This window comes from Lutjanus erythropterus, chromosome 4 (assembly GCF_056507025.1).
Source record: "Lutjanus erythropterus isolate fLutEry1 chromosome 4, fLutEry1.hap2, whole genome shotgun sequence".
Taxonomy (NCBI): domain Eukaryota; kingdom Metazoa; phylum Chordata; class Actinopteri; order Lutjaniformes; family Lutjanidae; genus Lutjanus; species Lutjanus erythropterus.
This window is the reverse complement of record NC_139320.1, coordinates 47,324,807-47,342,064: the sequence shown is the minus strand read 5'-3', so window position 1 is coordinate 47,342,064 and position 17,258 is coordinate 47,324,807. Positions and strand designations below refer to the sequence as shown.

The window sequence follows — 17,258 nt, the reverse complement described above, 5'->3', positions numbered from 1 at the left end:
CTACACATGTTGATAACTGAAGAATGTAAGAATCACTTCAGGCCTACAACAATTATACATGAAAATTAAAATGTAAAAAAAAAAAATGTTATTAATTTTCATATAGGTTTTTTTTGTGAAAGCGAGTCAATAGAGGTAAAAGAGCCTCATGTGGCTCTGGAGCCGCAGTTGCAGACCCTGGCCTGGACGATATCATTAATATAGATGGTGAAAAGGACAGGCCCTAATATCAAACCTTGAGGGACACCTTCTCTGAACAATATAAATGCAGACTGGACATTACCTGCTTTTACATACTGCAGTCTATCGGAGCCGTAACGGTGGAATCCATGCATTGTTTTTTTGGGAAAATTGTGCCTTTAAATTTCCATGCAACGTTAATCTTTAAGATACTACTTGGAAGATCCTGCTTGTAAGAAAAAAGCCCCTACATTATATAGCTGATGACACCCCTCCCCCCTGCCTCATAAAGCTGGGTGGTACTCCACTGCTTTGTATCCACATCACGAGGTAGCTTTCTATATATTCTACTTTATCAACTGTAGAATGATAATATCATCCCTTGCACAGGTTTAACACTGCAAATAAAAAAAAAAAGAATATTTGTTTTCTATTAAATTATGAGCAGCCTCTTCTTTACTCTCTGATAGGCTTCATATTATTGGCAACAACAGTATGAAGTGCTCTCCCACTATGTTCGCAGTATTAGATTGCTAATAAGAAGTCATTTACCTACGCACACACATACATATACACACAGACATACACAGTCATCCATCCAGTGCAGCACTGAGTCCATAGAGTCCATATTTCACAGGCAAATCTGCCGAGCGTGCAATAATGCTCCTGCAGTTTGGGCCTTCCCATTACTGGGATAGGCTGGTCTGGGCAGTAAAAACCCCTGCCTCTCCAATCCCCATAATTGACTGCACATCTTCAGTGTTTGCCAGCCACAAGCCTTCCCCACCAGAGCATCTGTCAGAGATCTGTGGCGGCAGCCAGCTGGAAGTTGGCTTTTAGGTGGTCCTGCTGCTGGAAGTGGTGGTGGATGATGATGATGATGGATGTAACTTTTGGCGTCCCCGTTGTTAGCAGTGCACCATCTGCCAGTACAGAAAAGATGCTGACTCTTTTTACAAGGCTAAATGAGGCCTCAACAGATTGGACTTAATTATAGTTCATTTTGATCGTTTACAAGATTAAGACACGGAAACCTGTCTTGTTGTTTGGTGTTTTGTGTCTGTAATCACCACAATTAAAGGGATCGTGTCATGATATGAACTGTTCAGGTCATTTTGAAGGTAGAAGTCGACAACTGACACAATTTGGCTAAGGTTACAGCTGCATACATTAATTTTTTTCAGCCAGAATTTCAGGTATTTTCTGCTTTTATGATCAGCACAGCTTTCACTGCTGGTAAGGTTATTTTATGTTGAGGTCATGGTTTAGGTTTTAACTTAATACAGTGCATATTATATATATATATATATATATATATACATATATATATTTATATATATATATATATATATATATATATATATATATATATATATATATATATATATATATATATATGTATTACATAAATATCAAAAGTTGTAGAGAGGCAAGAATTGCGATCTGAACCCAGTCCAATGGATGTTGAAAGAAACTTTCAAATTCATCAACAACCACAGCTAACTCTTTATACTACACTGTAAAAAAAGGTAAAAAACTCAACCTACATCAATAGATTTTTGAGTTTTGATCCCAACTCAGTCCAGTTCAGTTTTACCAACTAGTAATTTTGAAATTGTCTTAATTATTTTTATTACTTTAAAATTTCTTTTCTTCTTTAGATAAACTTGAATATTTGAGTTTTAGAAACCCCCCAAAAATGTGTATTCCAAAATTTGCTAAAAAAAACTCATTGAAGTGAAAATGAAAAATGGTTAATAATTTAATATTTTCAGTTGCAGCCATTTAATTTACAAGCATCCAAATAATGACAGATCGGGTTCACGGCTCACTGTCAACAATTTTTGAAATACCAATTTTGGGGGGGCTTCTAAAACTCAAAGATTCAAGTTCATCTAAAGAAGAAAAGTAAATCGTCTCAACAAAAGATTACATCTATATCTATCTACATTAAATTATATAATGACAGGAATCGAAGCAGCCAAGACAAAATGAGGAGTTCCTACCTAAAAGAAGGGCTACTTCTGCCACATGGACATGATCTGGATATGAAAAGTCTGACACAAACCAGAAAACATACTTTGTAAATTATGCTTCAGATCAGTCACCACAACAGACTCACACCACTTATCTCTTTAACCAACTACAGAAGAATTGTATGAAGTCATGTCTTTGTAGGCACGAGGCTGCACACTGAGATGATCACAGCCGAGACGATATTCAGTCCAACATGACGACCTCCACTGTGAACAGTTAAACTAACAACATTTATTAGTTAACAGTAATAAGCAACAAGTGATTATGATTTATTTATTTAGTCATTTATTTGGCTCAGCCAACATAAATAGCTCCACAACTGGGCAAGGACTGGGCTGTTGCCTAGCAACACATAAACACGTTCCTGCACACTGATGTTAGCTTGCTAGTTTTTTTTTGTGTAAGCTGACAGATTACCACAGTAGAGCTCTGATTTATTTGTCCAAGTGGGTCCTTAAACTGCCTCCAGACTGGATTCAGCTCGCTCTTTTTCACAGACTGAATATTTTTGGGGTGGCGTGGTGATGCAGTGGTCAGCACTGCCACCTCACAGCAAGAAGGTCCTGAGTTCGGTCCCCCGGCTCGCTGGGGCGGGGCCTTTCTGTGTGGAGTTTGCATGTTCTCCCCGTGTCTGCGTGGGTTCTCTCTGGGTTCTCCGGCTTCCTCCCACAGTCCACAGACATGCATGCAGGTTAACTGGTGACTCTAAATTGCTCGTAGGTGTGAATATGAGTGTGAGCGGTTGTCTGTCTATGTGTCAGCACTGTGATGATCTGGTGACTTGTCCAGGGTGAACCCCGCCTCTCGCCAAATGTCAGCTGGGACAGACTCCAGCAGCCTGTAAGGGTCGCCCTTACGGAAGCGGTTACAGAAAATGAATGAATGAAAGAATATTTTTGGGACCAAACGAATGGACCAAGACCACTTGAAAAGGTTGGACTCGGTCCGCCTCCAAACAGACTCTGATGTAGTGTTTTTTGTGGTCTGAAAGTAAATGTACCGACCACGATATGTGACTTCAGCAATCCATCAGCTGATTGTGAAATCTGTTCAGGAAGTGATCATATGATCTGTATAAGAACTTGTATGTATTTATGCGAATCCTAAAATAATATCCTCTGAATCATGTACAAGATGCTTCCTGTCTCCTCCTGTCTCCGTCTGTCCTCCTGTCTCTTAGTCATTACAATGTAAATGTAGGCTGATGGTTATTAGAACACTGTAAAGCAAAGCGATACATGCAGTTAAACGTCCCGGTGTTGTTGTACTCTATATTAGCACTCATGGGATGTTTCTTGTCCAATCAAACTGCTTGGTTGGAACTGTTGTATAAGTGTTGTTATCTGGATATGCAATGACCTATATTGGGATTTGAGATTTAGGTCATATCTCCCAGTATCCTTTGTTTCTTTTTGTGTTTACAGTCTCCTGGAGTCTGGGCTGTTTCCTCTGACCTGTCTCATTAATACCATTTTAAGTTCAGATGAGCAGATTCTTTTTCTCTGTTCAACTTTCCAGAAGTATCCATTTCACACGGGCGAGGAGAACATCAGCACTTAGCAGCGAGCTGGCACTCTGTGGCTGCGTATCGTGTGCTATCAACCACATTACTTTTGATTCATTTGTTCACAGCAAGTGTTGGAAACCTCTGTTTTCCTGCCCTGACTCACTCACGCTTATCCGACATCGGTGTGGTATCTGATTCAATTCCTGTCTAATCCAGTGATAGGAACTACTTTATGGCCATTTGCTGTCTCTCTCACGCCCATCTGCCCTTGTAGCGAATGATGTTTTGATCTTCTTTGCGCGGCCCGTATCCCCTTTCCGTGCGCCCGGGGAGGAGAGAGGATGTTGAGCGCTGCCACAGAGTTGGCTAACTGCTGCAATCTGCCCTCTGCAGAGAAACTAAATTGACTCCTCTCGCCTTCTATCGAGTTAGTGGCCAGCTCCAGTTTCTCCCTCCTTCACTTTTCTTTCTCCTGCCCTCTGTTGAAGCCTCTCTCTCTCTCTCTTACACACACACACACACTTGCACACACTCTCTCCATGCCATTAGCAAGCGGCTGACTTGTGAATGTCAGTGGGTTCATGATGATGGCTCGGGGAAGTACAGGCTGTCTCGTGGATACTGCCTGATATTCCCTTTGGTGTGTGGTGCCCACAGGAGTGATATTACAGAACTAATGGGTTTACTGCATTGCCTTTGCCTTGTTTCTCTGTAGATCTGAGTGTTGGCTGCTGTACAGTGTCAGAAGCAAAGTGAAACACAAACGCGCCGTGCCAGTAGCGACTCAGCTGCCATCATCGAGTTAAAATCCTGACACAACACAGTTTCTACTGTAGAACGGTGCCAGGTGCTTCATGCAAAGGTCACTCAAAAGCACTTTTTATCCGTGCTGCTGCTGCTCAGTTACAGTAGATTACCTCCTTTGCCTGTGTTTGCGCGTCTTGGCTTGGTTTTGTTTTGGTTGTTATGGATCTTGATAAGCTGTTGTTTTTGCCAAATGCAAAAATCCTTCAACTGAATGTGCTGCTCACAGCTTTTATTGTGTTTGCAGCTAATTGTGCCAAAAAAAATAAAAGAAAAAGCAGGAGAGAATGGTGGTGAGTTGATAAAAATTGACAATGATACCGTGCAGTTTCCAACTCCTCTGCAAGATTTGTTTGATTTGGCTTTTGATGGTTTCCAATTAAAAGAAAACAAATTAACTAAAATATCTCAGGATGCCAACATTCAGTTTTTAAGAAACTCCCTGCCAGGCTTACAGAATTACATTATCTGGATACAAAAAAAAAAGTAACTGTATTCCCTTGCAGCTACAGATAGGCTGTAATCAGATTACAGTTATTCATTTAGTAAAAATGGGGATTATTAGTAGGATTACCATTTTAAAATAATTAACAATATATAACCATTCACAGTGCACACAGCTGCCAATTCATTATCATGGCCTCGGTTAAAATTTTGCCATTTTTGTCTGTAAATTAATCAATCAACCAATCAATCAATCAATCAATCAATCAATAACAGACAACTAAGGAAGGAACAATAAACCTTACAATGAACATAAAGCACAGCAGCGATTAATCTATTATTCATCCACTGTCAAATTAATCTGCATCTTTTCTGATAATCAATTAATTGTTTTGAGTCATTTTGTCAGTAATAGTTCTCAGATTTCAGCATCTTAAAGATAAATATTTTCCGGTTTCTTTACTCCTCTCTGACAGTAAACTGATTATCTTTGACTTGTGGACGAAAGAAGACGTTTGAGGACATCATCTTGGACTTTTTTACCATCTTCTGACATTTTATTGACCAAACAACTCATTGATTAATGGAGATAATGGTCAACAGATTAATCAATATTGAAAATAATCATTATAGGAAAGAAAAATAGGTCTGAATATGTGGAGCACGCAGGTATATATGCACACGACGATGTGCTCCACATGTTTGGACCTATTTTCCAAGTGACAACACTGTGACAGAATTAATTAATCAATAAATCTTTTTTTATTCTTTTTTCGATTAGAAAAAGTAAAAATCCTCTGATTGTAGCTTCTTAAATGAGAATACTGTAAGGTAACACACTGACACTAAACATAAGACTTTTGAGCTGTGGACAATTTGAGGACGTTATCTCAGACATTTTTCACCATTTTCTGACATTTCATAGACTAAACTAATCAATTATTGAGAAAGTAATCGACCAATTAATCAAAAAGTTTGGGAATAATTTGACTTTTCATCTCATAATTATGACTTGTTTCACAGAATATAACTTTTTGTCTCATAATATAAATGTTTATCTCATAATTATGACTTTTTATCTCATAATTTCAACTTGTAATTCATAATTATGTCTTTTTATCTCATAATTTTGACTTTTTATCTCATATTTTCAACTTTTTATCTGATCATTTCAACTTTTAACCCATAATTTTGACTTTTTATCTCATAATTATGACTTTATCTCACAATTCTGACTTTTTATTTCATAATTTCAACTTTTAACTCATAATTCTGATTTTTATCTCATAATTATAAGTTTTTATCTCACAATCCTTATTTATTATCTCTCAATTTCAACTTTTAATTTGGACTTTTTATCTCATAATTATGTCTTTTATCTCATAATTATGTTTTACCATGGGGATATTTTGTGTTTCACTTGCTGAAATGGGCTTCCATAACAGATCTCACTTACATGTGTTGCAACATGAATGTGCACCATGTTAAGGGTAAACTGAGTGAAGACTGTGTCTCCAGAAAACATTTATTGAGGAGCGCAGCAGTTTATCATGTAGCAGCCCGGCGTGGCTTCAGTGTCCCAGCTGCATGTTTGTATCAGTGTTTCTTGCATCCTGAAGCCTTCAGTGAGAGGATTAATCAGGTGTCAGCGCCTCTAAACCAGAGCAACCAGCAGCTGAGTGGCAGCAGATCATTTAAAGCCTGAGCGACTGGGAGAGCTGATGATGCACTGAGCTGCACTGGAGGCCTGTATTCATGAGTTTAACAGGGAACACAGACCCAACTGCTCTGAACGTCCCACAGTTGCAGAAGTGAAACATTTTCTTTTTTAAATGAAATGTGCAACATTTGTATGATATTTCAGATTATTCAGATAGGATATCAAATTTAAACAAATAGTCTGATGAGTCTAAGTGCCTCTCTGGTCTTGAATTGCTTGGAAACAGTTTTCATAATTTTTTTTTTTTTTTAAATCTATCTTTTTTAAAAACAGTGGTGCAGTGGTTAGCACTGCCGCCTCACAGCAAGAAGGTCCTGAGTTCGATCCTTTCTGTGTGGAGTTTGCGTGGGTTCTCTCAGGGTTCTCCGGCTTCCTCCCCCAGTCCAAAGGCATGCATGCTAGGTTAATTGGTGACTCTAAATTGCCCGTAGGTGTGAGTGGTTGTCTGTCTATGTGTCGACTTGTCCAGGGTGAACCCCACCTCTCGCCAAATGTCAGCTGGGATAGACTCCAGCAGCCCTGCGACCCTTACGGAATAAGCGGTTACAGAAAATGAATGAATGAATGAATCTTATTGTTAAAATAAATAAATACATACCATAAATAAATACCATTCAAAGGACATGGCACATTTCTGAGTCCATCTGTTGAGTCGAATTAAGGAAATTAACCAGCAACTGTTTTGATAATTGATTAATCATTGATTGTAATGTATCAAATAATGGCACCAATTATTTGTCAGTTCTTGCTTGTCAAATGTTTGGACTGCTGGACAGAGAAATCAAGTCATTTTAAGATGTTACCATGGGCTGTGTTAACTTGTGAAGGGCAATTTGTCATCATTTTTTGATTGGTCAATCCTGAAAAGTTGGCTACATTTTTTCATAGGCCTGAACGACACGCAAAAAGAAAAAAATCGTATCGTGACTATTTTGACAGATATTGCAACTGAGTCAGGATTTTAGTAGAAATGGTAATTTTTGTATTTCATTTTTCATTGAAAAAATCGAAAAAAGATGTGATTTTTGTCAGGGTGTGTATCTCTGTAGCTTCATTTATAATATACATAACTGTGATTTGGATAATATCCCTATTTTGGATGTTGTTGTTTATCTTTTCAGGTTCTCTTCTCAAGCAGTTTGATGACCGTCCTCTCACAGACCACTTCTCTAAAATACCACTCTCACTTTCTTCAAATATTAAACATGATATTTAGACAGTACTGGCATGGCAAATACTAGGGCTGCACCTAACAATTAGTTTAACTATTGATTAATCTGATGATTACTTTATGGAGAAATAGATGACTTGTTTGGTCCATAAAATGTCAAAAAATGGTGAAAAATGTTGATCAGTGTTCCCCTGCGCCCAAGATGACGTCTTCAAATGTCTTGTTTTGTCTACAAACCAAAGATATTCAGTTTATTCTCAGGGAGGAGTAAAGAAACCAGAAATACATTCACATTTGAGAAGCTGAAACCAGAGAATTTGGACATTTTTATTAAAAATTACTCAAAACATCAATTATTAAAATAGTTGGAAATTTACTTAATATCAGCTGTAGTAAATACTTATGTAAATATTAACAGTAGGAGATTATAAAACCATAAACCATAAGATTCCTGCCACTTTTATGATGTACAGCTTCTTGTGTTATTTGTCGCTTCAGTTACACAAGCTTGACATTCCTGAACATAATCTGTGTTCAAATGAAACAGATTTGTCAGATTTTTAAACACAATTCTTAACAAAGATATTTCATGAATATCTGTTTACTAAGTTTATGGAGTTTGAAATGACAGACAAAATACAGCCTTCCTTACATTCCTCCATCAGCTGAGACAGAGCTTCAAACGATCCAGCTCTCCATCGATCATCAGCAGGTCGTCAATCCATCACATTGACAAAACGTCTTTACTCATCCATCCATCCATCTCAGCTGATCCAGAGGAGAGCAGGGATGCTGGTGTAACTTTTTTGTATTTCCCTCTTTGCACACAGACCCATTTACTTAGTGTAACCATATTTCATTGTGGAAAAACACAAACCAAGCATTTTTGGGGAGTTTCATTTATCCCAAGTTTGGGATAAATGAATCAGACCACAGATTGACGTTGCCCATTGTTACTTCAGCCACTCTCTCAGCACTTAAGTAACAGTTGGATAAATCAACCACAAAACAAGTAGCCTATTTAATATTTCTGGCATTCAATCAAAAATACATATTTTCCCTCTTACCTGGTGTTCTATTTATCCATCTAGACAGTTTTGATGTGAGTTGCAAAGTTTTGGAGATGTTTGCCTTCTCTCCAGTATAATGGGACTAAAGGGCACTAAAGCACCAAAACATACGTTTGAAAAACTCAAAAGCAGTGTCTCTTCTCAAAAATCATGACCCGGTCACTACAGATAATCCACAGACCTTGTTGTGAGCTGTTTCATATAGGAAGTACTTTCTGCAATACAATCTAGTGGAACCATTTCTTTCTACTACAAAGTAGTGTTGTAAAAAATGTCAGTCTGTCACTAAATATCGATTCTGAATATTTGGAATGTTTTCAGCACTCATTTTTTGCAGTATCAATACTCTGATGTCAGCTGTACTTTCTCACTCTCTCTTCTCTATGACACACACATCACTGCACTGCCAACAAAGTCCAGCCTCCTGTCACTAATTTCCTCACAGCGCTGTCTTTTCCTTCTCACTTGTCCCATTTGCTTGTGTTGAATCTCCATTATCATGTTACAACCTTATATATATCTTTTGATAAAAATCTAAAAATGTATGCCAAAATATTGGGTCAGGTTTTCCCGTGGCACTGAAAATTGTAAAGTACTTCAAAGAAAATAGTTCCTACATGAAAATGCCCACAGCGAGGTCTGTGGATTATCTTGAGTAAACAGGTCATGATTTTTGGAAAGAGACATTGCTTTTGTGTTTGTCTAATTTATTTTTATTGTTTTGACATCTCTATGGCTGACATCACCAAAACTATCTAACTGGCACTAAACAGCACTACAGGTAAGAGAAAAAATGTGGCGTACTGTTCCTTTAATTCTGCAGTTGCTCCTCCAAGCAAGTGACCATGTTACTCTCAAACCAATTTATCATGTTGAATGTTGCACTTATATTAAATTAGTTCAATGCGTCAAACTCACCGTAGCGTGTAATCACATCTTAAGGACTGTCCCTCACATAAAACAGGTCGGTCCTCCTCACCCTAACCCTCAGTTATTCGTGCAAATATAATGAGCAAAGAAACACATCTTTAAAGGTGTAATCTGCAACATTTTCCTTAAAAACAATGTATAGTTTCACATTACACTATCCCTTACGACCCACTAGATGTGTGTGGTGTCTTTTTCTGTAGAGGACTTGCCCTCTGCCTGTCTTTCCTTAGTTTTATTATTGTGTTGCTGTTCTCAGGATGTTTCACCAACCCGAAACCTCGCTATTGGACATCTTGGTGCATTTCTGAACAGCTAGGACAAATCCTCCTGACTCTACCTTTAATAATAGCGACACAAAAGTGACACCATGTTGCTTTCATCCCTTCTCTGTCTCAATCAGCTCTACCCTGGCTGGTAACAGAGATGCCCTAACACACCTATTACCAAAGTGTGGTACATGTACCCGTGAACGTGAAGAGACGTAGAGGGCATGTGGAAAAGAAATGCAATCTGCAAAATACAGGCACAGACTGTATGTGGAAAACGATCTAAGACTCAGACTCTCCCAAATTAAGCCAAAGATTGTCATGTGCGTCCTTTCAAGTGTTGAGTATGTCTCAGTTTCAATTGGATTTTAGATTGGCTGTATATATACGTATGTGTTGGGGTGGAACAAATCATAATTGGTCTGTGGTCTGTACAGATCACCCTCCACGATTCAGCCGGCACGTGATCCACCAACTAAATGAAACCATCATAGTGTGAAACTCACTTTTACTCTCGCTACTTCTTTTTAAAGATATAGAGTTGCGGTGAAAAGACGAGCTGTTTCACTTTGCAGAGCATCTCTATAAAATAGAGATGAGAAATATAAATAGAGAATAATTGTCACCATAGAAAGATCAGAAGTTTATTTGTACTCTTAATCTCTACACACAGATCCTCTCAGCTCAGCGGAGCAGCTGCAGTCTCTTGTCTGTGATACAGCCTTCAGTATTGATTGGACATTACTTGTGACTTCAACCCAATCAGATAGTCCTGTGGGCGGGACATTGAGCAGGACTACACAGTGTAGTATTGTATTATACTGTACAGTGTACAATTACCTATTACACCTATGTACATGTACTAGCATAATACAGTTGAGTATAGTATTCCAAGTATTCTGTATAGTATTATTCTTATTGTTATTGTTATTATTACTATTAATCTTATTATATTTACCATTACATTACTTTGATGATGACTACAGACAGAGAGAGTGCATTTTTAAAGTACTTTAAGTCTAATCCCACCCTTCTTTTCTTTTTTGCTGATCCAAGAAATGATCCTAATCACGACTCAAAACTGTGATATGATGCAAGCTGTGGGTTTTATGATCTGTTGCACCCCTAATCAGTTTTTGTAACTCTGGCATCGGCTCTGCCTGATTTTCACCTGTGGACTCAGTGACTTAAAGGAAAGAAAAGTAATCTCATTTTGAGAAAACATATCTTTGTCTTAGTGAAATATTACAGCCAGGATTGAGCTATATTTAACTAATAACAAGCTAACACAATGGTTTGCATAATTTCCCAGCAGAGGAACAAGATTGTTGTTCTCATTTTAAGAGTAAAACAATTTCCACAACTTCGTCAATGAGTGTTAGTGCATCAGACACTATGGAGAACAGCTGCTGCTTCACTTTTCACATTATTAAGAGAACCAGATATGAAAGTATGAAAGACTGTTATTACTTCCAGAAAACTGTATGTCCAGCAAGTATATGTCACCAAGTTTCAGTCTGAGTCAGAGTTTAGCTCTCTCTCCCTGAATGATGGAGTCTTGTCATTATTTTCATTGAAGTATCTATTTTTTCCCTCACTGTTTTAAAAAAGAAACGCTAAAAATAAGAATGCTCCTGATGCCTTAATATAAGACAAAATAACTTGCTTTTATCATGCTTTTTGAAGAAATTTCATCTTATTTTAAGCGTCTTTTTTGCTAATTATAAATCTGTTTTTAAGTTATACATTCTTTTTTGGGCTGTTATGCCTTGAATTGATAGGAAAGCTGAAGACGTGACAGGACATGGGGAGAGAGAGAGTGGGGTAACAATGAGCAGCAAAGGGCTGCAGATGGGAGTTGAACTCCTCAGCCGCTGCGGAGGACCCACAGCCTCCATACATGGGGACCACGCTCCACCAACTGAGCTACCCAGGCACCTATAGATTCTTAAAATCTGCTCAAGCAAAAAACAAAATCCTCTGTTTCAAGAGAATGCATCGCCTTCTTCAAGGCAGCTCAACGATGGAACCAGATTTCTCATTTTTAGTAAATATTTCTTAAACAAGTGAAATATTAAGCTTTTTTTTTTCTAGTTTGAAGGTGGCTAGGTTTATAAGGTAGTTATTGAGTTTTTTGGCTGGGGGCAGATTTTTTTTTTTTTTTTGCTTAAAACAAGACAATCTTATTATATAATAATATAATATGAATTGGCTTCTTTAGGGCTGTTCTTGCAGTGTATTCTTGACTTTCATTAACAATATAAGCAAAAATGTCTGGTTGCAACTGTCCCCTATACTTCCGTCCCTCCTCCCCCCTACATTTTGCTCCAAAATAGACAAAATTTTTGCTGGGGTAGTTTTAGTGATCCACAGGGACAATTTAGTACTCACCATGATGGAGTACACCAGCGCCACGATGCTGACGGGCCACACGGGGCAGAAGCAGGACATGATGACCAGGATGAGGTAATCCTTGGGCTTCGGGGTCTCCTGCACGGCGGCGTTCCCGGTGGAGGAGCGGCTCAGGCTGGCCTTGGACGGGGAGAGGGGGGCGGCGGCGGCCAGCTGCCCGGCGGAGCCCGACCTCACGGCCACGCTGTGGCCGTTCTGGTCGGCCTCCAGGCCCTTGTCGGTGTCCATGTTGACCGTGAAGGAGGTGGACATCTTCATCCCGTTCCCGCCGGGCTCGGTGGTCAGCGCCAGGAGTTTCTCCGTCTCCTGGGAGTCCGGGGCCGGTGCGCCTCCTCCACCCTCACCCAAGTTGGACTTTAAGAAGTCGGCGTCCGTGTTGATGGCCATGTTCAAGTCTCAAGTTGTATCAAATTAGATCAGAAATTGTATATATTTATCAAACAAACAGTTTTAAAATGAAAAAAGCAGAAAAAACAGCAGAGGAGCAGAGGATGGAGGGTAAAAATGAGATTATCTGAAAGGTGATGGAAGAAAAGAAAAGAATAAAATCAGAGGAGATGAAGGACTCCTGCAGGTACCATTCCTCCTCTTCACTCACTTTCCTTCTCCTTCCTTCACATCCGCCGTTTGACTCATCTCCGATCAGAAAACCTTCCCTCTTCTCTCATACATCCAGGGAGGATCAGTTCAGACAGAGGAGCTCCTGTCTCCCGTCTTCATCCAGTCCCACCCAAGACTTTTCCTCTAAGTCTGTCTGTTGAGTGAAAAGTAGCCTCAGAGCTTCTCTTTCTTTTTCTTTTAAAGACAGAAGGATGAAGGTGAAGCGTGTCTCTCGGTGCAGACCCCCTAATGAGACACTTTCTCCTCCTCTCCTCCTCTGTCTCCCCTCCGCAGCAGCACCGCGACTCTACTCAACTTGGGACCAGTGTCAAGTTACCTGTATTAGAATAAAACACTTCCTGTGAGGACACACAAAATAAAAGCTTCATTTATCAACGAGCGACTTTTGAATATACGCCACGCGACAATTATATTCTATTTTTTTGCACGATTGATATCGATGATTTTTTTTTTTACAGTATTTGTTTTTTTTATTTATTATACTTTATTTTTATTGATTTTATTTTATTTTGTCCATATATCTCAAATTAGAATCAGTAATACTTTATTTATTCTCGGGAAGGAAATTGTCCAGGTTACAGATGCTCCCATTCAACAATAGATATGTACATTTATATATCAGTGTAAATAGAAATGCTGCATGTGTTCATTGTAATCAATACTGTACTAATGTTATCATATCTGATACACAGGTGCACCATGGGTATATGCATGTTAATAGTTGTGTGGTCAGTTATTAAGTATTTAACGTTTTGGCACATAACTCATGAACATGAATCCTCTGGTACAGTAGGTTCCTTGGATGAAGCCCATGTAATGACAGAGGCCGCTCACATTTCTGCCAATAAAAAAATTTGCCATTTTGGATCTTTTTGGTAAACACATTTTCTGCTTCTGTTGGGACAAATTTCATTCAATCTTCACCAAATTTGGTACATATGTTTAGATGACGCCTAACAAAACATATGAATTTGGTTTTCAGTGTCACTTACTGTTTTTCTGTAACTGGTGGTCAAATTTTTGGAGGCATCACTTCAGTTGTTTCTGCAGCGCTGTTTTCCTGTGAAACTCCAGCAGTGTTTTATGGACTGAAAAACTAAACCCAACCTTCAGCTGGCATCAGGGTGAGTAGATGACTGAGTTTTCACTTTTGGGGGGACTATTCCTTTAATGAGATGAAACCTGGTACACTGCTTCTCTATAAGAATGTGCAGGAAATATATTGAAAAATGGCAACAACAGCGCCACTTTGTGGCCATTAATATGATACCATCATATCTCTAGAACGCATTATTCGATTACCACCTATTTTGGATGGTACCTTTAGACTTAAATTGCAAACACTCTGAGAAGCTCGGTCAGTGAATGGAGACAGCAGCAGCACATACAACTGTACACATTTTATTCAGGAAGTGCAAATATCCTAGTTTTAGTTTAGTTTTTATTAAGTAATGATTTTAGTATATGATCATTATAATATGGGGAGTAAGGGACAAGAATTAAGAAGTTCAGAAGAGGTTCTACAATACAAACAAAGCCCTTATATTTTTAAATTAATTCGTTTTTTATTTTTTGAGTTATTTCTTGTTTTGTCTAAAGGCTATTTTTTTAAAAATAGTTATTTATTTTTCCCCCAAAGTAGTTTATAACTACAATCACCTTGTGTCGTAGATTCCCAACTAATAACCTTTAACTGGGAATGAACAGTGTCCTCTTTTATAGCGCTTTTAACGGCTTTATTTGTGAGGTTTTAGAATAAGTTTCTCTAAAGAAAAGCATTTCCCAAGTGAATCCATTGTGCAACGTAGCCTTTGTAAATGAATGAAAACCGAAAATCATACACATTTTACAGCAGTCGTCTTTTATTTTGAAAACATGACCGCCGTACTTCAGGTATGAAGTCTGCTTCCTCTGTCTAACTTGACGCATCTCATGTTGGAGCAGGACAGCCTGGCGCGGAGCCCCCTCCTCCTCCCCCTCCTCCTCCTCCCCCTCCTCCTCCCCCCCCTCCTCCTCCTCCTCCTCCTCCTCCTCCCTTTCTTCTCCTCCCCTCAACATCAGCACCAGGGGTTTTATGGAGGAGAGCCAGCGGTGGATTGTGCTGCTATGCAGAATTCACTGTATCCCCGTCGTGTCTCAGCTCGGAACATCACGCTTTCCGATGGCACGGCCCGACATCATAAATCAACTCTTTCGGGAGTCAGTTTTCCAAACAGCGTTGTGTATTTTCAGGTGTGAAGATTAATCAAAGAGATTAATTACACACAGTCTCCAAAGAGTCCTGTATCACACTACAGTTCACTCGCCTCAGATCAGCTGAGGCTTCATCAGTGAAGCTGGTCGTGGATGCTTGAGTGTTGGATCACGATCCTCCGCGGGTTTCTTTCCCTCTGATCTGCTCATATTGATTTCCCTCATCAATGGACAGCCTCATTTCCCTGAGTGACTGCTACACTGCACTGTGACCTGTGGTGGTGCTGGGGGGGGGGGGCGACCAGTGCGGACAGATGAGTGGGGATTCCCTGAATGAAACCGAGCTCCCAGTGTGATGTCACTACACTATTGATCTCATATTTTACCACACTGCACAAACACAAGTGCATCTTCAGTGTATTTCCCAGATGTGTATTAGTCAGAACTCCACTTCTGTTTCCTTCCATCACTTTGCCACAAGCACTCTGCTTCAGTGAACTCCTTTAAGATGTACCAAGGAAAGAAGCAGCAGAAAGAGCCCGGATCATTTATTTTTATGAGCCCCTCGACTCTTCAGGAAAATGAGACCGCTGCTCAGGGCTCAGTTGATGATCCAGCAGGGCTCAGCGTGAAGCAGAGGAATACTTGTGGGCGGAGCTCCACCTTGTGGAAGGGCAATGTGCTTACAAGACAGGAGAAGTAACAGTATAATTTTATTTTATGCAACTGGCAGTGATGGAGGAAGTACTCAGATCCTTTGCTTAAGTAAAAGTACTAATACCACACTGTAAAAATACTCAAGTACAAATCCTGCATTTAAAATGTTACTCAAGTAAAAGTATATATGTATATATGTATATGCAAGTAAACATATTAAAAGTAAAAGTATGACTACTACTACAGTATATTTAGGGGTGGAGCCAGGGAAATATTCGTGGGGTGGTAAAAGAGTGGCATGGAGACTTTAAGGGGTGGTAAATATATATGCAGATTTAATCGCCAGCAATCACATATATCAATATTTGCTTGGAAAAGCCCCCAAATGAAGATATTTTAACTCTAAAACATTATTGTGGCATGTGAGTATGGAGTTGAATATATCTCAAAGTGGCAGTGAAAGCAACAAATTGTTTTATCTTCAAATCTTAAAACAATTTTCCAAATACCTGTCTTTTTTCATTGAACATAAATGCATCATCTGAAATGTGGCCGAGACAGATCATTATATATGCATTAGAGTGTAATTTCTTGCTGCATTCGCTTGCAATCGGACCCCGGACTTTTATTTTTGTAAATTTCTGTCCTGCCAAACTTTTCAGGGATATACAAAGATCAGACATAACATTATGACCACCTGCCTAATATTGCGTTGGTCCCCGTTTTGCTGCCAAAACAGCTCTGACCCATCAAGGCATGGACTCCTCTAGACCCCTGAAGGTGTGCTGTGGTATCTGACACCAAGACGTTAACAGCAGATCCTTTAAATCCTGTAAGTTGCGAGGTGGGGCCTCCATGAATCGGACTGAACAATTTTGTATAGGAGGGGGGATGTTCTGGTGTGTGTGTGTGTGTGTGTGTGTGTGTGTGTTTGGGGAGGGGGAAGACAGTCATTTAGACCGGCTCACTTTTGTCAGTGTTGTATTAAAGTACAGTATTAAATGTTTAGGGCATTCTTTCCAAACAGGCTGATTTATTTTTGCTAATAATATGTTGGACTCATGTTAATGTATATTTTCAAACATACTTCAATGTTTGGAAAACGAAAGTGTCAAACATTAACTTGGTGGTCCCCCTGCAGTAACTCTGAGAAACCCCACTGGCAAAAATGAATGAAAATAAATTAAAATTATTGAAATTATCCTCACATTTGAGAAACCAGAAACAAAAATTTTCATATGTTTTG

The 17,258-nt window shown here is 39.1% G+C and overlaps 1 protein-coding gene across 1 annotated transcript in view; it reads right to left on the bottom strand.

The window, feature by feature from the left end:
- trarg1a (trafficking regulator of GLUT4 (SLC2A4) 1a) overlaps window positions 1-12,995 on the bottom strand; it is a 32,580-nt gene extending 19,585 nt beyond the window's left edge. Inside the window, exon 1 of the mRNA XM_084716744.1 lies at window positions 12,521-12,995. Within this exon, the coding sequence (XP_084572870.1) occupies window positions 12,521-12,928 (408 nt within the window). The 5' untranslated portion in view covers window positions 12,929-12,995. The remainder of the gene's footprint in view (window positions 1-12,520) is intronic.
- Window positions 12,996-17,258: the final 4,263 nt, after the last annotated feature.